Source organism: Hetaerina americana, unplaced genomic scaffold (genome assembly GCF_022747635.1).
Source record: "Hetaerina americana unplaced genomic scaffold, ioHetAmer1.1.p SCAF_14, whole genome shotgun sequence".
Taxonomy (NCBI): Eukaryota; Metazoa; Arthropoda; class Insecta; order Odonata; family Calopterygidae; genus Hetaerina; species Hetaerina americana.
This window is the reverse complement of record NW_027286514.1, coordinates 13,416,387-13,440,680: the sequence shown is the minus strand read 5'-3', so window position 1 is coordinate 13,440,680 and position 24,294 is coordinate 13,416,387. Positions and strand designations below refer to the sequence as shown.

Genomic DNA, 24,294 nt, shown 5'->3' with positions numbered 1-24,294 from the left:
ATAGATATTTATTAATGACTTCACATATTCCAATTACTCGAATATTCTGCGCCACCCAAAATGCGCCTAGATCATCTCGACTTTTTTTGTTTCCTTGAATGGTAGCAGATGGCAGAGCGATACGAATACTTGCGGAATTGTCCGTAGTGGATCACTCATCTAGGAATGGGAGATTAAATTATTAAGTTCTGCGCTTTCAGCTGATTTTAGATGAATTTACTCATCTAAGACGTTCACGGTACGAGTGTGCAAAGTTTTGAATCATTTTTGTTTGTCAACATCGTAGACTTAAAGTTTTTGCTCAATGTTCTTGTTGTATAGCTAGCTTTGGATTGCTCAGAATGAAACAGCTGAAAACTTGTGGATTTGCGTAATGAATTCTTTGTACACCTTGGCAGTCGTATATTACGTTTTTATTTATTAGCAAATATCATTCAAATTAGTATTTTTTACCATTTGAGTTCAATGATGACCAAGTTTTGCTCAATCGACGGTGAAGGGGGTTGTCACATCTGTGCGGTCTATTGTAACATTTTATGAATTCACTGATATATGACCATCAATTTCTTTACGTATTACTATTAAAATAAAAATGTCATTCTTTCTCCTCAGAAATAGTTCACAATGTCTTTGAAACCGAAGAAAGTAAACTTCACCGAGACCTGGAACGTCCTTCAAGAGACTGTTAAAGGTGTCATCACATTAGGACATGTGCCGAGAGCGATTTGGAATGATCGTTTTAGGTAATATCTAAATGACACTGGTTAATGTTCTGCATTTTGTCTCTGTCGTGCCACATATTTTACACTAAAACAGTATATTTAATCAAAAAGTTATCCTTTAGAGCCCATTCAATCGTGATTGTGGTTAAATATATAAGTTAAATAGTTAATTTGTTATTCCTAATTTATTTAGGAGCAGTATTAAATAATAAAAACAGTTTTAATGCATTTACAAGATATTTTCCCTTAAATGGTACATTACGTACCTAGAAATGTAATAAAACTTAGAGAATACAAGCCAATTAGTACCCTCGGTTTTTGTAGAATGCAACATGAATTTTATGCATAAAAAATAATTAAGAATTATATTGAGATTTCTTCCATAAATGCATTTAAGTGAAATAGATATATTAGCAAGTGATTTTGCTTTACGTTAATCTTAAATGTCAACATTTATTTTAGTTTAAAAACTATTATAATGGCTACAGTTCTGTGTAGTTCAGATTATCGAATACAAACTGCAAAGGTTGTATTCTGCTCATTTTAATGATGATACTTGCAATTTTTTACAGTGATGTTTACTCATTATGTGTGGCATATCCTGAACCACTTGCTGATCGATTATATCAGGAGACCAAATCATTTCTAGATTGTCATGTTCGTGGTTTGTTGGAAGATGTTCGAACTCAAGGGGAAGGTAACCTATTATGGGCATATCACACTGCTTGGATGGAGTATAGTCAGGGAATAAATTATCTCCACCGACTTTACTTGTAAGTAGACTTTTTCATGATACTCATTAGACATTATTAACATGGAGTGAATTGACCGAATTAAAAATATTAAATTTCTTGCTCTAGTGTTTATATCGCAAAAATATCAAATTTTAGAAACTCATGAATTTGCAAATCTGTCTTGATAAATGTATCTAAGCATTTGGTGTCTATATATTGAAGTTTTCGTTGTCGCTTTCATAAGAGAAAAAGTTGCATTGAATAACTAGAGAAGTCTTACCCTCGGGTTAAGCATCACATTTGTACACAAAAGACAAAGTCACCAGTTATCATTTAGCACCCAGTTGATGTATGAAGGTTATCTCGGTAACTACATATCTTGTTGTTCATGCATTGAAAAGTTAATACATGCAGTTATGTTTCATTATGATGAATAAACAGTAAATTTAAGGAAAATTGACTTGAATTAGTTACGCTGATCATCTTCAAATGATGTCAACTAGAACATCATATGAGATAGTTTTACCAACGTATGAAATCCAGGAAGGTAACCAATTTGTTACTCCAGTGAGGAGGGATGTTCCATAGCTTCATCATTATGAATTTTATCACTTGATATAAATCCTAAACATTATTAGATATTGAATTGAAAATTCAATATTTTGATTCTCTCATCATGGGTGCTAATGGGGGAAGGGTGTGAAGGGAGGCAGTGGTCCCCTACTCCCCTGGATTTCTGTGACCTTATTGATTTTAGATGCACTTATTTCTATTATTAACCTAGACATTGTATTCTACCAATTATATATGCTTATAGTAAATGGCATTCCAAAGAATAGAAGGATGCTTTGCTGAATATCTCCTCTCCCTCCTTTAGACCTCACCCTGAAGTTATCGATGGTATTTATCGGAGAAGAATTGAATTTTAATTTGGATGACACTATAACTTTGAGAGACCTGCTCTACTCATTGTAGCATTTTCCTAAAATCATGAATCTCAACCTTTGTATTTAAGTTGATTAAACAGTCAACGGTGCCTGCGGATAAGGATATTTTCTCTCAAAATTCGTCATCAAATATCATGAGAATATGTTCAAGGTAGTTTCCCATTCCTTTTCTTATATCAATGATATCTTTCAAGGTCATCCTAATACCTCCCTGTTGTCTGTCATCTGTTATAATAATAATTCAGGTCTAACTATTTTTTACATGATTTTTAAATCAGGAAAGGCATTTGTTTTAGGAATCATATAACTAACTCATATGCTTTGACAATGAAGTCATGAAGTAGGTAGGATGTTTTGAATAATTTATTGGTGAGCTAATGTGAAATTTCAGATTAATTCATATTGCTATTACTTTTAAAGTATTTTCTGTCTTGTAAGGCTTTTCTCATTTATTGCAATAGGTATTTGAATCAGCATCATATTAAAAATCAAAAGCTTTCAGAAGCAGAGATAATTTACGGAAACCCAACTCCAGACTCTCAGGAGCAGATGGAGATTGGAGAACTAGGTGAGCTTAATATTTTTAGAAATTCTAAGAATCTTATGTTATTTTTGTATCTTATGGGTGCTCCATGTTATATTAATAATAGTAATATTGCCACTTTTCCAATAATGTTCTATGGTTTAAGTAAAGTCACTGTTTCCATGTATGTATAGAAAAACCATCACTTCCTGTTATAGAATAACTCGTGACAAATCAAAGCGAGTGTGAACAATTGCTTTGAGGTTGTTAGGTGACAATCCTAGAGCCAATATTGATTTTTTGTGGAAATTTATACCTATAGTTTAGTCGACTAGGTGATCATCAACAGGATTGAGTTTGCTAATGGGGAAGACGACAGAGACACTTAACCATGTGCAGCACTTCGTTACTGTTGTATTCCCAATGGTCAAAATCTCACTCCTGTTGATGGCCACTAAGTTGACTAAAACATCATTAGTGTGTTCCACGTGTGATCGTTACCATAAATTGATTCAAATTTTTTTATGTAATATAACTTTCCACCTTTCGTTAATTCAATGTGACTCAGAAAAGTCTGCTAGTGGTATTGAGGGGTTTCCTTTAATGGTAGCTGATATTAGTCCTTCATCTGCGTACAAAAATCGTGTTAAATTATGTTGCTCGGCAACAAATGTCTCCTTTTCTCCTTCATCTTCTGTCCTCTCCACTTCTTCTGCACCCTCATCGAAGGAACTTGCATCTCCTACTGAGTCGCCATTTTTAGCACTCTCTCTTATTTCCAGCAATTAAGTTGAGTGTTTGTCCTGACTTGTGCTGTCTAAGGGGGCACAGGATTATTTCTGCCTTTAAGCTGGGATAAAATTCATTAGTATTACCATAGCCCCTGATAAAAATGTCAAAGTAAAGAAACTAGCACTATTAGCATGTACATGTTGGTATGACATATTACAGTATTTACTTGATATAAAAAAAATACAATGCACACATTTACTTTCTCAGACATATCACTGACTTAAAGTACTTCATGGTCAGTAAACTTTTTTTGTAAACATTTTATCAAATTTTTGGCAATGTTCATCTTTAAAAACTATTTCCAGTGCTTTTTCAGTGAATTCCAGCTTCACAATTTCAGTATGTTCCACATATCACCATAATGTGGATATAGCAAGACACAAACCCACATTTATTCGTGATATTTATTTCAAACTATCAGGTAACCCAGCAATCAAATCACTGGGAAATTTCGGGAAACTGATGTCCTAAAGTGGCAGTTCTGAATTGAATATGTCAGACTTCATGCTTAAAACTACTTAGATGCTTTCAAACAGAGAGCCTCCTAAGTGCAAAAATGTCAGGGTTGTGCAATGTCTTATGATGGTTTCTGCCTTGTAGGAATCTGAAAAATTGTAAGACCTCCATGAAAACCTGCATTGTTATTCTCTTAACACAAAATCACATTACACAAAACAGGCTGAGGAGGTGAGCATGCTGTTGCATAAATTCCTGTGAGTCATCTAAATTTAAGTGTCAACTTCAGAATTTTAATCCATCCAAAGATAACATGGACCACTTGATTCTGCCTCATGGAGGTGTCAGGGTTGAAGGTGGCTCTTCTGGGAATGCTTTAGGCAAGAACAATATTCTTCTGGAGAACATTTCCTGAGAACCATTAATAGGTCACAGAGGTGTTTTGGATACATGCCCAATATTATGGCAATCAAATAAGAAATATGCCTATGGACAAGGACATACTCAGCTGTGCTGGGAGGGCTCACTGTGCCCTGGAGAGAAGGGGAAACTCTTTTGGAGCCAAATTAGTCAAGCCATAAAAGGAAGGCTGAGTATGGTTGCATTGAAGAAGCAAAGGGGTAATGGAGTGGAAACTAAGATATTAATCAAAGCGGTAACTGTATCAAAGGAGTAAATTTTACTGTCACTGATATTTCCAATAATTCATAGTTGTGCCTCTATTTTTAGTTACCAATGTGTTGATTTATGATGGAACTATTCCAATTTCTATTATGCCATTAGGAGTTAAATTTTATTTTAAAAGATTTTATCATATTTTCTGATTGTTTAATAATGATAATTTTTTTAAATTTTGAAGCATGGTTTGTATTTCATCTTTTACCTATGGAGTATGTCTTCATTCAGTGTGACCAATAATTTAGTAATATCTGGAAAAAGTTCGAGAATTACTCGTCAACATTTTGGGGGAAAAGGAACATTTTTTTTAAAAGTTGAGATTGTCATATGTAAATCTGATTTGAGAATTCTCTCTCAGTGAAGGCAATATTCCTTTAAGTTTTAAGACCAGTTTTGTTTGCTGTAAAACTAGGTTCAGATGAGCTTCAGTAATATGTTGAATGGGAATCAATGGTGGTTGATCTGTAAAAATTATGCCTGTCAAATTTGACATTGGGAGGAAAATTGGGAAAATATGCAGTGGGAATATCAGGAAAATTGTGAAAAATTCGAGGATAGGTATCAATAAGTGGCCACCCTGAAATATTTGTGTAAATTTGGTGACTATGAAATACCTTTTACTTCTAGTTGGTAACAGTGGTTGAATTTCCTTTATGATGTTGCCACTTCCTAACACTATCACATAAGGAAATGAAAACTTATTTTAGAATTATCCTAAACCACATTATGTATTTACACCAATATATTGATTTAATACCTCAAAATGGTAACAAAATATTTTCAATTGACCTTTTGTATCAAGTTCAACTTGTGGTTATGACCCTCTTAAACATTGATACGGGGTGTGTTCCGAAAGTAATGCAATTGAATTTTCCGCGCCGCTCCTATTGATCGGAGTGAGATTAAACCATTTAGAGCAGGTGGGGGGGGGGGGGCGCTAAGCTTTGCTGCTAGATTGATTTCAGTGCTTTCCAAGCTGTGGAAGTGGCAGGATGTCAGTTATTGTAACCCTCTGAGCACCGAATGCCACCAAAAAAAATGGAATTGTCAAACGAGCAACGTTATGTGATTACTAAGTTTTTTGCTAAATTGGAAAAATGTCTTGAAGGAGACTAACAAAATGATTCGTGAAGCTTACAGGGACTCTGTTCTGTCCTACTCACATGTTTCGAGGTTTTTAAAGGCCTTTAAGGAGGACCGGGAAGAGGTTCACGATGAACAATGCTTGGGCGGCTGTCAGCCAACAAAACCGACAACAATGCGGCTCGTGTTTGACAATGTTTGAACTGACCGTTGATTGAGTATCAAGATGGTTGCCAATGAACTGAACTTCTCATCAACAGTTGTTTTGCATTCTTACAAAAGATTTAGCAATGAGGAAAGTGTGTGCTGAGCTCGTGTCCTAGGTGTTGTTAGGCAGCCAAAAGACCAACCAATCAGAAATTTCAAGTGAACTTTTGCAGCGTATTGAAAATGTACCAGTTTATTTGGACCAAGTGATCACTGGTGATGAAACCTGGTTTTTTGATACAATCCAGAAACAAAACACCGAAGCTCAGAGTGGTGCCCCGACCAGTCCCCCAAGCCCCAAAAGGCAAGAATTAGCAAATCAAAAGTGAAAACAATGCTTATTGTTTTTTTCGACCGTAAAAAGAGTGGCCCATTTGGAGTTTTTTCCTCAAGGACAGACAGTTAATGCTGCCTACTACGAGGCGTGGTTGGTATTTATATTTTCGAATGAGGTACTTCCAAAGCATGGTTTTTGAATGCATCAATGGCTTCTTCAGGTGCCAAAAAACATTTCTTCTTGATAAATGGGAATAAACAAAAGTCATTGGGTGCTGAATCAGGGCTGTATGTAGGGTGACCAATCAATTCGATTTTTTGGCCAGTCGAATGGGTGGTTGTTTCAGCCGATCTGTGAGAGCTTGCATTGTCATGAAGTATTATCCTTCCTTGCAGCCTCTTTTTCCGTGTTTCACCAAGCACTTCTGGCGAACAAATGCTCGCATTCCATTCAGGATTCACAGTTCTATGGTTCTTCTCTAACGGTACGGTTGCCAAATGTCCAATTATTCCAAAGAGACTGGTGATCATTGTGCACTTCGTGTGCGAATCACTTTTGTCAGATTTGTCTCATCTTGGAAGACCCACACAATGGGTTGCTGTTATGTTTTGGGCTCTTACACATAGATCCATGATTTGTCACCTATATAGATGTTATAAAAAGCTTTTGATGCACCACTATTGTATTTCTTGAGCATTTCTTTGCACCAATTGACACGAGCATCTTTTTGAGCTTTTGTCAAATAATGCGAGATCCAACACAAACAAATATTTTTCACCGCTAAATGTTCATGCAATAACTTATTGATGCTTGTCATAATAATCTCCAAGGATGCCTCAATCTCTCGATGACGATCTTCCTTTAATAGTTCTTGCACAGCATCAATGTTATCTGTCACAACAGCTGACTTTGGGTGACCTTCATGACTTTTGTCGCAGAGTGAATGGCAGCCTTGATGGTATTCGTTAAACCAGTGGTTCATAGTGGCATAGAATGGGACTTCATCACCCAAAGTGGAAGTAAGGTAAATGATACACTCCTGTCTTGATAATCCACGTCAAAAGTCGTAAAAAATTGTCGCACGAAATTTTTCAAGAGTTAACTCCATTTTTTTGCTGAGACAAAATTTTTGAGTCACTGTAAACAGCACAAGTTGTGATCAAACGACAGAATGCTCTGAAGAGAGTATTAAAAAGGTCAAACTTTCAGATTGTGCCTAAAGCACTCATGGTTCTCAAGGCTCACAGTATGAATAGCAATCCTTGTACATGGATGTGCTGGAATGATTCTGAAAAAGGGTCATCAGGATGAGAAAAGACCTCTCTGCTACCTGGCGTCATGACTATACGTCTTACCACAACCCACTTTGAGGCCACAAGTTCCTGGCCAAACGCCAGGTGCCAACCCTGCCCCATCCCCCTATACTCCCGATGCCGCTCCAGCAGACTTCTTTTTGTTTTTTCGGATTAAGAGAGCCCTGAAAGGAACCGGTTTTTTGTCTGTAGAAGAGGTCCAATCAGCCGTGGCAAAGACCTGGCGAGAGGTCCCCAAAGATGCCTTCCAGAGCACATTCTGGTCATTTCAGAGTCGCTGGAAAAAATGTGTAGCGGCCCCAGGAAAATAAATTGAAAAATTTTAAGTGCTTGTACAAATCTGTTCAATAAATTACTTTTACAAAATTACTTTACCTTTGGAATGCACCCTGTGTTGTCATTAATAAAAACAGAATTGGTTTTCTATTGATTTTAGGGAACGTTGTGTGACTAATAATTGAAAAAATTAGACAAAATTTTGTTTAGATGTACTCATCATGGGAAATAATAAATTTTGATGAAGTAATTCTGGCAAAAATTAGGGAATTTCACTTTAAACGGTTTTTTGTAACCCTGCTTATAGAATTATACATGTGCAAATTGAATTTTACATCATGCATTTGGTTTTAAACAGTAGGGGAAATAACCGCAGGTGAATATTAAATAATTTTAATGCATTCCCAAGGGGAAGAAATGGTGTAGCTTTGTTATGGCTTTCCAACTAAATAAAAAATCAACAATGCTTCTAGCTCACTTCAGAAAGAAATTGGAAAAAACTTGTTGATAACCCACTAATGCAATAGTCTGAGTTTTAGAAAGGTTATCTTTCAAAGCTCAAGTAATTATTTGCCCATATTCTCCCACAGTTTTGTTTGATGATTTGAGATCTGGGTGTAATGACTTTCTAAACTTGGTATCTTTCACCTAATCAAATATGTCATACTGAGTGAATTTCACCTATTTCATCTTTATGCTTCACCAGGATATACGAGGCCTGTTGAAAACATATTTTTTTAAGTAATGTACTGGCAAAGGTAGGTTTTGGATGGACACAACTACTAAATAAATATTTTGTGACTCATAACAAAACACAAAATCTGGCATCCTACTCTACATCAAGTCTGTCTTCATCTCTGAGTACTTGCTTCCTCACTTCATCCCAGCCAACATCCCTATCCTGTTCCTGCCTTTTCCTCGTTTGCCTATCATTCTCCCCTCTATCACAGTCTTCAACATCCCACTGCCGATCAATATGCCCTTCATCCATTTATCCTGCCTTCGTAGGATTTCTTCCAACAAACCCTTCTCCTCGCCCACCATGCATATTGCTTACTCATTTGTTTTCCTTTTGTTTCCATTTGGTCACCTTCTCTACACCCACATTCCAAAAGCCTCCGATCTACTTCTATCATCCTGCTTCAGTGACAATGTTTCCGTGCCGCACATAACTACGCTCCATATCCAAGTTTTAACTAGTCCTTTCTTAACATCCTTACTCAATGTCCCTGTCATCAATTCCCTCCTTGTAAAGGACTGTTTTCCTAGATACGTAAACTCTCCTACCTGCACTAGTTTTGCCCTCCTATTTCAATGTTGAGCTTCCCCTTTTTCTTCCTGGAAAATCATATAACCTTTGTTTTATGAATATTGATTCTCATCACATACCTTTCCCACTGAATTTCCAATCACTCAGCAATGCTTGCAGCCCCTTGGCTGACTGACAAACTAAAGCTTGGTCAGCAGTTGTCATGGTGCTCACCAACTGAGGATCAGTGTTGGTAGTGTCCAGGAGGCTGGAGATGAGCCAAGGGTGTATGGTTATGACCCATTAAAATCAACTTATTCAGTCATCTTGAGAGAAATCAAAAAGCAATGAACACATGTGACAGAGCCTCACTTGGTGGCCAGCAAGTAGCAACTGCCTCATTCATAGGTAGAGAAACAATCCAAGCATGTGCATTGAGCTGTCTCTCTTCCTGTGCACAGTTTGCCACCCTACCATCACTACTGTGCACGGCAAAATTAAAGGTCAAATGTGTTTTCAACAGGCTTAACAGTTAAAGACCCTGCAGTTAATGATCACATGGTCTGCATCCTAGTTTCTACACATAAATATTGTGCCCCTCATTGACTCTCTACCCTTTTCAGAGACCAAGATATTTTTACCATTCAGTTTCAAAAAATGGTTCATTAACCAATGCATAAATCAGTTTCTATGTTGAGTCACTTCCTTATTGTTAAAATAAAAAGTTACTAAATTCTAAAGGTATAAAGATTTTATTATATTTGATTTTAGTCAATTATGAAATTACCAATGATAGCATAATTGCATGTTTGCTATTTCATAGCTGTCTGAGGTCATACCAATCATGCAGTTTAATTTTTTCTTTTAAGTTCTCATGTTATCTGTAGTGATCAAAATGCTTTACAAGAGTACAATAATTTGAGCATGGATTTTTTTACAGGATTGGAAATATGGAAGCATAACATGATCCAACCATTATGGGATAGCTTAGGTAGCCTGTTGCTGGATGGCATTCAGCAAGATCGTGTGGGTGATGCACCTTTGCATGTAACGGACACAATTCGAGGTGTTATACAGTCATTTGTTAGTGTTGAAGAGTACAAGAAAAAGGGTAATTTAGAGGTAAGAGGCCGTTAATGTGTCAATGAAATGTACAAATTAGCATAGATATATAAATAATTACAACATCAGCAAGAATCTTTATTCCCTTTAATTATTTCTTAATTTATTTCTAGTGGTAGAGTAGGTCTAAGGCTGATGTGGCTATTTCGTCCTAAGTATGTATGCATAGTTGAAAACGGCAGAACTTGAAACATGTTTATACCTTACATGCATTGTGTTGATTTTCCACAACTGTCAGCTGTGCTGTTTTTCAGATTTTATTACCATCAGTGTTAAGAGATGTAGGCAGAAATGGCCAACAATGCTATGGTTTAATTGCTATTAAAATGGTATGTATAACCATCATATGTATAAATATGATGGTCATATGTATTTCATGCTCACCTCTTTGGGTACAACTTTCAAAAGTAGAACTCATAGATTAAATGTCAGAAGATAATTAAAATTTATTCTTGATGAATACCACATTGATGTTCAATAATATTATAATTGAAGAACTAATTGATAAATACCTACAATTTCTGGAGGCATGCAGATTCTACGGAGATAACCTGCCATTAATATTGGTTTTAGGTAGATATTCTTTCAGTGATTTATGCACAATAACTCTTTCCTTCTCAACTTCATTCATTGTGCAGAAAGAAATACCATCAGTGATTGCCCTGGACACTTTCAGGAAATGTTCTGAGTTAATATGCTACAGCGTTAAATCTCTCAGTTCTTTCTCTTGTAATGTGAAAGTGTTCACCATTTCTAGGCTCACATGTTTTCAGGGTTTCCAGTCTCTCGACTTTGTAATGAAAAAAAATGCCTTTTGTACTTTGTTTTTCAGCTCCATCAGCTCACCATTTCTCAGCTAATTTTATTAAACTATGATAATTCAGCAAAAGTATTTGCTTTGACATTTACCATCAACACCCTACCAATTACCACCAATTCATCAATTAATTACATTTTTCTCCTCAGATCACCTGAAGTCTTGAGTACATTCTGCATAATAATCCACCAGCAACAGTACCTCCTGGCCTAAGGCATCCTTGTTTGCCATATGTAAATAAGTTTAAAGCAACAGCTCCCTGATCTCATGTCAGTTAATATTAACTTATTAGGTGTGGGGTGTGGAGCAGTTTCATGTGTTCTAGAGCTCAGAAAATATAATTGGGGCAAGAAAGAGCTAGTTTGAATCAAAAAGTTATTAGAATATATACAAATACTTGTAATACTTCATATTAATCATTTGGTTTGTTTTTCTGCCATCATCTGACCTGGATAATAAGTGTCATCTATTGAACAACAAATTTTTTATGCTGGTTATTTGCAAGGGAAGGTCAAACTGCAACATAGGAATCCATACAACTGAAGATGTGTCTGCAAAAATTCACCGTACTCTGTTAAATCGTGTATATTTTTTTCATTTGAGTGGTTGGTGCTTGTGTAGAGTTGCATAATTGGTGAAGAAATTAATATTTTAATTTATTTGAATAAATCTTAGTCAAGGTTATACCTAAACATCATTGTCTGCTCCCTGTTTTTCCTCTGAAGCACCCTGATCTATTCCTTAATTTACCTTAGTCAGCATATTTTCTTGCCATTTTCCATTAGCCCCTATGATTTTTCTATTATTTTTACAGTTATATGAAGATATTTTTGAAAAAAGATTTCTTCAAGCAAGTGGGGAATATTATAAACGAGAAGCAAGCCGTTTACTGCAAGAGTGTGATGTCTCCCAATATATGGAATGTGTTGTGCGAAGGCTAGAAGAGGAAACACGTAGGAGTCAAAAGTTTCTCCATTCTAGGTATATGAATTCTTCAATCCAAATGTCCTCTTTTGTTATTATCTTCAGTTTACTCCTATTTTTTTGTGTTTTCAATTGAAAATCTCCCATAAATAAATAAAACTCATTTATGATAGTTATCATATTTGAGTGGGTCGTGGTAGTTCAGGGGGTAGAGCATTGGACTACTGACCAGAGGGTCCCGGGTTCGATTCCCGGGCTAGGCACTGTGGGCACCTGCAGCTCCACCTAAGCTAAAGTGATTTTTCGGGTACCAGGTCTTCCTGGGAAACCATAACTGGCACAGGGAAAGGAACTGGCCCCCCTACCCTGATGTGTGAATTTTCTTAAGCCATATAGGGCTTAGTACTGGGTGATCTCTACCATCACCTACTAAACCGACCTTCGGGTAGATAACTGTGTTTATGGTTTTTTTTTATCATATTTGAAGAGTCAATGAAAACTTATGAACATGATTTTGTTTTCAGCTCATTTGTTAAAGTTCGTGCACAATGTGAGCAAAAAATGGTGGCTGATCACCTACCCTTTTTACATGGAGAATGTGCAGCTATGGTCAAAGGGGAGAGGCGGAAGGATCTTCGGAATATGTATCCTCTCTTACGACCAATTTCAGGAGGATTGCCAACATTAGTAGATGCTCTGCTAGAGCATGTGCAACAGCAGGGATTACAAGCTGTTGGGAATTTGCGAGGTGAAAATGTGAGTTTCATCTTCCAGTGGTATTTAATTCAAGAATTCAGTATATTTTTCCCACAAATTTACTCCAAAGACAGCTATTACACCATTGCTGCTAGTTTTTCAATAATACCTTGACATTAGTTTTCCATGAGAGCAAAAACAGGGAGAGTAATTTAATAGATAGAAAGCATAAAACCAAATACCTGTTTGTATAAATTCATTGTTGCTTCGTAATGGACAATTAAGTTACCAATGATGTTCACTGCAGCATCTCCCATTTACTCCCCTGATGTTGGTGCAGCACGCAATAATCCTAAACTGCATTTTGAGTATGCTTTGGTGTTTGTATTAAACATAAAGCTTCTAGGATGTTACCTATATTTTCTCCTATTATAATAAATTTATATTAAAGTTAGATAGTGTAACTATAAAGTTATTTACCAGTTAATAATAGAATGGTTTGAGGCATCACTTTGTGGAAGCGATTCATATCGGAAAAGAAAATACTTTGTTTTTCCACTTATAATTTATTATTTACAACCTAGGTTTGAAGTTACAAAGTCACCTAATGATGGCTTTGTAATTGGAAACCTATGTCATGCATAATAAAATATAAGTGAAAGAACAAAGTATTTTCTTTTCCGACCAGTTAAGAATTTTTAAAATAAAAAACACATGCATAGTTCTTTAATGATAAACCATAATTTGTTGATTTTATTTTTTAACTCTCTAAATTTGTATTTTTCATTTATTCTGATCATTGTAAATGCAAGACATTGACGAGGCCAGGAATACTAGGTTGTGAAATAGTTACTTCCTATAAGTCTAGTTGACAAATTAATCTTAGCAGCTCACCTTTAAATACCCAAACAATGGTATCCTCATAAATCCTGTTGTCATTCAAGATTGTCTTACTACCTTGATCAAAAATTTCCCGGAATTTATTCAGAAAATTAAAAATACAAGTTTATTCATCTAAATCTATATTGTCCCCTTCAAAGTAATCCCCATCGACTGCAACACACTTATGCCAGCGCTTGATCCAATCCTCGAAACATTTTTTATATTCGGTTTTCGGTATGTCCATCAGTGCTTCCTGCGATTTTTCCATTACTTCCTCTCGGCTGCTAAAACGCGTTCCCCGTAATGGTTTTTTAACTCGATTGAACAGAAAGAAGTCACAGGGAGCCAAATCAGGTGAATTCGGTGGCTGTTGGATGGTATTTGTTGCATTTTTCGTCAAAAAATTACGAATAATGATAGCACTGTGCGACGGTGCGTTATCATGGTGCAAAATCCACGAGTTTTCTGCCCACATTTCTGGTCTCTTTCGGCGAATTGCTTCACGCAAACGTCTCATAACGCCCAAATAATACTCTTTGTTTACTGTCTGGCCTTCTGGCAAAAATTCATGATGCACTACACCGTTGTAATCCATGAAAACCGTCAGCATTGCCTTCTTTTTTGACTGAAAACGACGTGGTTTTTTTGGTCTCGGCTCATTTGGTGAACGCCATTCACTTGCCTGATGTCTGGATTGCGTGTCGTACTCATAAACCCACGTCTCGTCTCCAGTAATGATCCTTTTGATGAATGTGGGATCGGATTCAGCCTCGCAAATCATGTCTTTTGCGACGTCAACACGGTCTCTTTTTTGCATGAAATTGAGGTCTTTTGGCACCAACTTTGCTGCTACACGACGGAAACCCAAATCATTAACCACAATGTCTTGGGCGGATCCATAGGCAATGTTCAAGTCCTCCGCTATTTCTCTGATGGTTAATTTGCGGTTATTGACCAACATTTCTTTTACTTTATCAATTTTTTCACCGACTTTCGATGTCGATGGTCTGCCACTGCGTTCATCATCTTCGATTGACTCACGACCACTTCTGAACCGCTCGTGCCACTGGTAAACGACCGTTTTTTTTAGAGAATCGTTGCCGAAACACTTTTCCAACATTTCCAACGTCCGTGCGCCACTAAATCCGTTTTTTACGCAAAATTTAATACAAGTTCGTTGTAGCAAATTTAAATCCATTTCTGAAATTGTAAAAAATCGCCAACACACACAGAGATAGATGTACTCTTGGCTACGTAGCTTTTGCAAATGTCAAGTTATGACACTAACATTTAAAGGGAATATCAACAACAGATGTACCAATTTAACAAAAAAAACAGAACTCAAATCGGAATGATGGGAGCGCCACACGGTGGTTATTCCGGGAACTTTTTGATCAAGGTAGTATTTCAGCACCATCCCTTTGACTCATTCCTGCATGGAAATTTTTTAATTGCTTTATGAAATTTCTTTTCAGGTGCACATTCAATTTGTGGAGAGCATGTTAGGGGTGCATCAAAAATATAAAGACTTAATACAAGATGTATTTTCTGGAGATCAGAACTTTATGGGTGCATTAGACAAAGCCTGCAGCTATGTGATAAACCATCGGCTCAATCAAAGGCAGGCGTGTCGTTCTCCAGAGCTGGTAAGAGAATAAATGGAAAAGCATTAACAAGGAGGAATGCTGGAAGCCAAATACCAATAAGAAGTGTTAATCATTGCTGTGCCCTTATTATCGGGTATAATTTTCCCTTGTTTATTTTGTAAATCAGTGAAATAGTTGTGACACTGATCCTTATTTTTAATTAGACTTGGTAATTTTTTAGAGATGATGTAAAACTTAACTTATTTCTGAACAAAAGTACAAGGGGCAACTCAGTCAGGTGAATTTAAAATTAAAAATGAATCTAATTTGTGAGATGGTTGAAGCCAATACTTTTTGGAAATCCATTTGTAAAGCACAAAGACAGAATCAAAATTTTGTGTTTCCACTGGAAAGAATTGTGTCGACTAGTTTTACTAGCCAGGATTTGAACCTGGAGACAACAAATATTTTTCGGTGGTGTCCCAATTCTCACTTGAGTTGCCTTGTGAATAGCACTTTGAGTAAGTATGCTGTCCATCGGATGGGACGTCAAGCTGCGGACCCCTTGGTGCCTTTTGTTAAGAGTAGGCTAATGCCTATGCCGGGTTTCTCTCCACCCTTCATCCTTTCCTATCCATCCCCTATGGTGCAAATGACCTCAGCTGTCGGTCACCTCCCCTAAAAACTACTACTTACTATTGTCAATGGGTCCAAACGGGGGATGGTGGGAGATAGGAGGTAGCCTGGTTGGGTGTTGATGTGATTGAAGAGGGGGAAGTGTTTGGTGTATGGTGGTTAGTCACTGAGTCACTGCGCATCATTTGTGGTTAGGAGAGGAAGGGGGCACAGATGGACATCCCCGAAGGAATTACCGTATTGACCAGTATACAGACAAAAGAAAACTTCACTAATGACCACCTTCTCCCTTTCCACTCCCACCTCATAGACATTCCACAATTATTACCCAAGAACCACAAATGACCCAACCCCAAACTCAGTGACTAACTGCCATGCACCACATCCTTCCCCCCCCCACTCTGTCACCCGCTCTCTGCGCACATCCACACCCAACCCAGTTGCCTTCCCTCTCCCACCCATCACCACCTGACCCCACCCATTGACGATGTATATGAGCGTCAACTTCTTGTAATCAGTCCAGATGATGCTGCAGTGTAGCAAAACTAGTGAACACAATTTTTCTTTCCTATGATGCTGCAGTGTAGCAAAAAAAGTGAACACAATTTTTCTTTCCTATGAAAATACAAAGTCTTTGATTCTGTCTATGTGCTTAACTATAGATCTCTCAATTTCTGTAGAGGCATTGGTATTTTTTCAAAATCATTAGTAAGAATTCAAGAATTATTTATATGTGATAAGGAAATTCCTAATGATAATTAATAGTGCCAGATCTTCAACAAGGTTTATCCCTATTCTTTTGCGTTATGAAAACTTCTACAATTTCCTTTTATTATTACACCTGCTGGGGTGTTAGCCAAATACATCCAATTATAAGTAATCTTATTCTTGTGTTATTTGTAAATTGAAACTTTTTTCTTTTTAATAGTTGGCAAAATATTGTGATTCCCTGTTAAAGAAGTCATCCAAAGGAATTTCAGAAAGTGAAATTGACGAAAAGCTTTCCAGGTCTATTACTATTTTCAAATATATTGATGACAAGGATGTTTTTCAGAAGTTTTATTCTAGAATGTTGGCTAAGAGACTTATTCACCAGCAAAGTCAGTCAATGGATGCTGAAGAAGCCATGATTAATCGTCTTAAGGTAAATTTAAATAATTGCTACAATAATGGTTTTCTAGTGTACATTGAAAGTTAAAGTGTAACATAATTAATCACTAAAAAAAGCATAACTACATAATTGACCCTGTTGAAGGTGGGAAAAAATTCAGTAAAACCTCATAATTTCAATCACACCTAATTACAAGCTAAGAGCAGTCAGAAGGTAGTATCCCTAAGTAAAAATAAAATCTATAAGGGGAAATAAATGCTTAATGACTGAAATATCAAATTGACTCTTAGTGGGGGACAGTGAAAGTGACTTTGGACTTCTAGTGTTAGTAGGCATAAAATTGCATTGCAATTTCACTGTTCTGTTACAGATTCAAAGTGTTTTCAGTTCATTAAATTTGAACCCAGATATTTCTATGTCACAATTTTTTAGTTTCCTTACATATCAAGGTAATGAATTTTAATTTTAAAAAAAATTTTAATTAATTTGATGGACACTTGACACTTAATTTTTCAGAGAATATTGAATGAATCATTTGAAAAATATTTTTTACAGATTTAATTTTTCTTTCCATTTTCATTGCAGCAAGCCTGTGGTTATGAATTTACAAATAAACTGCATCGAATGTTCACCGATATTTCTTTGTCTGCAGACCAGAATAATAAATTCAGTGAATTTTTGAAGAAAGATAATATAGAATTGGGGATTAACTTTTCTATATATGTTCTGCAGGTAATGTTAAATATGTTAATTGATTGAATTTATATCTATTATATAATATTAATGTACATTGTTACCATTTAGTGCAATAAGTGCCTCAACCAGTGTTAATGCCTGTAGCACAGTAGGTTATGAGTTAGACGTAATTTACAATAGTCTATATGGGGGGATCGATATGGTGCAGTGGCTAATGCTACAGGCTTCCCACCAAGAGGTCCCTGGTTCAAATCCTGGAGACACCAAATATTTTTCAGTAGTATCCCGATCCCTACTTAAGGTGCTTTGTGGAGAGTGCTTTGAGTAAGTACGCTGTCCATCAGGTGGGACGTTCAACTGCAGACCCCTTACCTCCTTTCCACCAGAGGAGGCTAATGCCGACGTCATGGTTCTCTTTACCCTTCTTTTCCCATCTATCCTTAATGGGGCACATGTCCTTAGGTGTAGGTTGCTTCCCATAAAAAACTATTACCGAAATCTTCAAAATTAATTGGGAAGAGGACCTCATGCATTTAGTTCTCCACATATTGAATTAATTTTCAAGTGTTGAGTTTAATTTCCACCACTTAGCATTTGAAAGGGTCTCTGTGTTATTTTTTTTGGTTCAGTCCTTATTTTGTTTCATCATCTTATTTTGAATCATCATTTTTGAATCATTGAAACTGCATCGTCATCATTGGTACAAGTCAATAACCAAAATTATAAGTTTTTACATGGAATTTCTCTTGAATTATTATCCTTCTTCATGTAGGCAGGGGCATGGCCTTTGGGGCAAAGTAGTTTGACATCATTTGCGGTTCCTCAAGAGTTAGAGAAGTCCTTACAAATGGTAAGTGAAATTCAATTTTCTCTTATTGCATGGTCTTCAAATTTTTTGTACTTCAATTGTCAATTGTGTAACTATTATGATAGCATAGTTAGGCTGGCCCTGTTCCTTTTTTTCCATTTTGTTGCCATAATAATATTTCTGATTCAATTTACCTGATACCAGCTCAATAATTGATATTGGTTATACAACACAAGGTGGTACACTGTGGCACCATCTAGTCTATATTATTCCAGCCTCAATCTGAGGGGGCATTAGGTCCTGATAGTTATCTCAAGGAATTAATCAGTTTAAAAGTTCCCTATAAATAGCCTTATATGTCATGTAAAACTTACTTTATCACTCCCTGAAAAGTGCCGAGAAGTTGTAAAGGTTGTAACTAATGTCATTACAACGTTGTGCGTGGGATGTCTTCTATGATATGATATGGATGTGCATGGGATGTCTTCTATGGATGTTTGTTGTATGATAACTTATTAGGCAAGTATACAAGCCCCAGGAGAGTTTGAATGAACATCGTGCATTTCATGGATTTTTCTCAAAAATCTACATTGTCAATTGAGCTTAACCTGGTTGAATATCTTTGTTTGGCCATGTGTTTTGTTATATAAAATTGTTTCAATTTAAAACTCTTTCGAAGGGAATATATTATTGAGGTGAACATAGGAGAGGATTGTATCTTACTGATAAGGCCAACAAGTTATCTGCCCATATTATCAACATTATCTTGTATAGATCAAAAAGTTTCTCTGTACAGCTTTTAAAGGCCCAAATCAAGCTAGGGTAATTTATCTTTCTGTAATACATATCTAGTTTCTAATAAATGGAAAGAGAATTCACCCTTCTGGTTTAGGTAAAAGTCTTAATAAAAGAGAGGTTAAGCTGTACAAAAAACTTAGGGTATGAATATTGTTACCTAACCAAAATTTGCTATGAAATTGCCAATCGGTTTTTTTTAACTATTCTCAGTGCTCCTTAGTGAGTGGCTCTTATCTTCTTGTGATGCTATAATTCATTCTTAATTGTGCCTATTTTGATCATACTCACAGTGTTCATATTCTTATTTTTGCAGTTTGAAAACTTCTACCATACTAGGTTTAATGGAAGAAAGTTAACATGGCTACACCATTTGTGTCAAGGTTTGTATTGCTACTGCTTTAATGCCTTAATGCTCCCTCTACCATCATCTAGGAAGCTCTCTATATGCATAAATAATCATATTTATATGCTTAAATTGATTAATTTCATCATATTCAGTGTTTCAGGCTTGACTTGTTGAAATTTTTTCATAGTGAGAGTAATACTTCTAAGAATAGTTGTAAATTTCATTACTTTAAAGATTTTAATATCACCGCTCAAATGTCAACATATTGTGTTTCCTTCAAGTGTCTTAATTTCTCAAAATATTATTTTCAGGGGAACTGAAGTTGACTTACCTAAGTAAACCATACATAGTCACAATGCAAACTTTTCAAATGGCAATTTTACTACTCTTTGAAAGAACTGATTCACTCACTCATAAAGAGCTTCAGACTACCCTCCAGTTAAATAGTGAACAGTTCTCAAAACATTTAGCTTCGCTACTAGATTGTAAAATCTTGCTTTGTGATACAGCAGAGGTGGGTCTTCCTTATTTTTTTCAATTACAAAGTAAGTTATCCTTTTGTGGCCATTACTTGTTTTATTAATACTTTGAGTGAAGGTAATGAGATGTGCCCTGTATTTTGTCAGTAGAAAAAGCTAGTAAGTTATCCTTTTATGGCCGTTACTTGTTTTGTTAATACTATGAGTGAAGATAATGAGATGTGCCCTGTATTTTGTCTGTCGAAAAAGCGGAGTAGCATAAAAACATGGCGTGTGTCTTGTTGAGGCCTGTCACTTAAAAATAAATTGTGGCCTCGATATTCCAGGGGTCCTTTGACGTCCTAAATAAGACAACTTTTAATTGGACCTAGTATATTGCATTATGTTGGATTAAAATATGTGGGTCATTCAATAACTCCTTGAAAAATCCTAGGGAAAGTGCTTGTTGTATTTCAAAAGGTATACATTTTCTAAGCCTCATTTCTCTGCAGACTGCTGTTAGAGTTTCTGCTGATAACCATCAGTTTGTTTCATTTTCATAGTTGAGTGAAGCAAACAAACTTTTGTTTATTTGGAAAAATAAAAAAAAAGTTTTGTGCAGTGATTAAACATTCTATTTCAAAGGCTAAATATGGAAAGAGATCAATGCCAAATTGTTAAATGTTCATGGCACGTTTGCACTGTTTCCAATTGTTTAAAATTGAGTAAATGGATTTAAATGTGGCCATACATAAGCAGATGATGGGCATAGTTTGGGATGTGCAGTGGAAATGGCGTCCTCCAAAATGATTTACAAAATCCACTACATGGTTTTGAGTGATTGATGAATTGAATTTTATGAAATAGTTGAGATCACAGACATATCACTAAGTACAGTGTTTTCAATTTAGCATGAAAAATTAGTGTGAAAAAAATCTAGGCTAGGTGGGTGCCAAGTTTGCTCTCAGTGGAGAATAAATGCAATAGTGTGGTCAATTTGCAGGCTTGGCATTTTTCTGTCGCAATCTTGTTGAGTTTCTGTGTCAATACCTAACTGTGGATGAAATATGGATAATTCATTACAATCCAGAGACAAAGAAATAGTCAAAAAATGAGTTTCTTAAGGCGATTCCGTCCCATAAAAGGTGAAGATGGTGATATTAGCCAACAAGGTGATGGCCATGGGTTTTAGGTATGCGCAGAGAATAATCTACTTAATTAATTAATTGCAAAAAGAACAAACAATAAATGGGGAATACTATGTGTTATTGTTATTAAGCGTTGCTCTGTTTGAGCGAAGAAATAAAAAAATTCCTCCTTAAGCAAATAAAAAATTCTCATCCATCAAGATAATGCACTGCTGCACACCTGTGCACTTTTTATGGAAAAAATTATAGGGTTAAAGTTTGAATTACTTGTACAGCATTCACCATAATCACCAGGTTTGGCCTCCAGTGACTTTTTTTAGTTCCAAATGGCTCAGCAGAAACAATTCTCATTGAACAAGGTCGTCATCACCAACAGAGATGCCTATTTTGAGGACCTTCCAAAATCCTACCCTTTCGAAGGATTAAAAAAGTTGAAAAAAATGCTGGGAAAACTCAATCAAGCCAAAAAGGAGATTATTGAAAACTATATTCTACCCAAAATAATTTGCCTTTATATTTTTTTCCTGTGGAATTTTTGAACAACCCTCGTATTTATCCTTTTAGTTGATGTTCCTTTTTTTGTATCATGAAAATGATTCACAGTCTGCATCCTGATATTTAATGATATTTTCATAAATAATGCCTCATGAATGCAAAGAATTATTAATCATTTATTTGTTATTGTGGCTTTCAATAATGACTCTTTTCTTTACACAGAATATGGTTCCTGATTCTGTTTTACAACTGAACCTAAATTATAGTAATAAAAGGACTAAGTTTCGAATAACAGCTGCCTTACAACGAGAATCTCCCCAAGAAGCAGAAGCTACTTTATCAGCAGTTGATGAAGATAGAAAGCTATACCTCCAAGCTGCTGTTGTTCGAATAATGAAGTCACGCAAAGTCCTGCGACACAATGCTCTTATTCAAGAGGTAGTTATTTTTAAGTATTATAGCTTGGATTGTTATAAATTCTGTGAAGTTGCATTAATTGTGATTGTTAGTGAACATTCACCTGTACCTGAAATGTAATCACTTGTATGGTGATTTGTGTTTAATAATTTAAATGTGACGTCTTGAATTAACTTTACATTTTTCCTGCAGGTGTTAAGTCAGTCAAAGGCTACATTTGCACCTTCTATCAGCATGATTAAGAAATGTATTGAGGCATTGATTGACAAACAGTACATTGAACGAACTCCAAATTCAGCGGACGAGTACAGTTATGTTGCTTAAAAAGCTGAATAAATATATTTGTGTGCAATTCATCTTGGAGGCAAACTAATTAAGGACGCAGTGATGAACTTTGTAAGGTTATTGCAGTTGACATGGCATTCTTTCCAGGAACAGAAACATACTGTGGTGAAGCCTAGAAGCTGAAGAAGAAATATGGAGTAGGTAGGAAATGATTCTTTCTAAGTTTCACTCCTGTGAGACTTTAACAAGAAAGGCTAGCTGTGACTGTCATATATGTCAGTCTCTGTTTTACCGGACGTTTTATTTATGTGATGCTCATGGAAAAAATGCACTTGCCATTAAATGGTTTATGTATAAATTTTCAACTATGTGATTATACAATATTTTTAAGACTGGTTTACATATGTGTGTGTGTGTGTGTGTATATATATATATATATATATATATATATATATATATATATATATATATATATATATATATATATATATATATATATATATATATATATGTGTGTGTGTGTGTGTGTGTGTGTATATACACCCACACATATACATGTACACATGTATTGTGTATCTATCCTGACCATGAAGTGGTGTCACAACTGCCAAAAACTATTTGTGCAAAGGAATGGTTTTGAAAGCATCAACTTATAGATTGAGAAGAACTACATATTGTGTGTTGCTCAGGAAATAGTGATGAATACACAAACATTTTAATGATACAATGGGAATGTTGTTTGTTTAATGAAGCTTATATCCTCTAATCACTCATTGCTGCCATTAACTAAGTACTGCAAGAGACCTAAGCAAATTGATCTTCCCTACCATTTAAAAAGTTGCCTGTTTGTATGGGTGTGATCTTAATACTCATAAAAATGTTGGTGTTCAATAAATTAAGCCAGCATCCTTTGATCTGCTTGTGTGGTGAAGTGATTTTCCATCAAGAGCCTTAAACTCGGCCACCATTTACCAGAACAGTGTCGAGAATGTGCTGTTGGTGAAATGAAGGCATCTGGGTCTGTATGCAAGAAAATGCATACAAATGGGGGGCCAGGAGAACCTTGTACAATATATTGATTTCATCATTGCTTGTTGCTCCACAAAACATTTTGCCAATGTAACGATTTGCATAAAAATGGATGATATGCTTCATTTCACTGTGGTTATTTTAATATCTGCTGTATATGTGCTGTGATTGTGTCATCTCGTGAACACATATCCAGTGATATTGGGTTTGTTTTTAAATTATTTGTTACTGAAATTACCCTGTGCACAAAATGCTGAGAGTTTGAAGACTTTCACTTAGTTAATAATGTAATTACTCTTCCAGATTTCTTGAAGAGTTAAGTGGTGGAAAATACTCAACAGTTTATGAAATCTGCCTTGTAATTTAAAATTGTGGGAAATTCATTCCACCCAAATGTAGAAACATCAAACCATAGGTTTTATTGTGTGTATGCAGCACAGAAGCCAATACATGGACATAGATTTTTTTTAAGTAAACAGGTTGTGAGAGGCTTGGTGTACAAAGAGCATAAGTATGATTGATTGAAAATAAAATGTTTCCGCATTATTTGGCTTTTCCACCCCTTGATTTGTTGAGATTTAATTAACCTTACAAGATGACCATGCTTTTGGCAATTAATGGTACTGATATAGGAGGTTTTATTGTTGTGCTTAGGAAATGTACCTATTTATAATTGTTCAGTATTTAATAAATTTATATTCAAAAGTGATTTTATTTACCCATGTTCATATAAGTGTTTTAATGACAATATAATTAATTACTTTTATATGAAATTGTGTATTT

The 24,294-nt window shown here is 35.7% G+C and overlaps 1 protein-coding gene across 1 annotated transcript; it reads left to right on the top strand.

Moving 5' to 3' along the window:
- Positions 1 to 128: 128 nt before the first annotated feature.
- Positions 129 to 22,899, top strand: Cul2 (cullin 2). Its single transcript, XM_071583639.1, has 15 exons — positions 129 to 238; positions 613 to 743; positions 1,295 to 1,495; positions 2,865 to 2,971; positions 10,198 to 10,379; positions 12,011 to 12,177; positions 12,645 to 12,876; positions 15,174 to 15,344; positions 16,849 to 17,064; positions 17,617 to 17,763; positions 18,500 to 18,577; positions 19,647 to 19,713; positions 19,991 to 20,193; positions 22,003 to 22,218; positions 22,390 to 22,899. Exons 2-15 carry the CDS (start codon positions 625 to 627, stop codon positions 22,519 to 22,521), a joined length of 2,238 nt encoding a protein of 745 aa, XP_071439740.1. The 5' UTR covers positions 129 to 238; positions 613 to 624; the 3' UTR covers positions 22,522 to 22,899.
- The last annotated feature ends 1,395 nt before the right edge of the window (positions 22,900 to 24,294 follow it).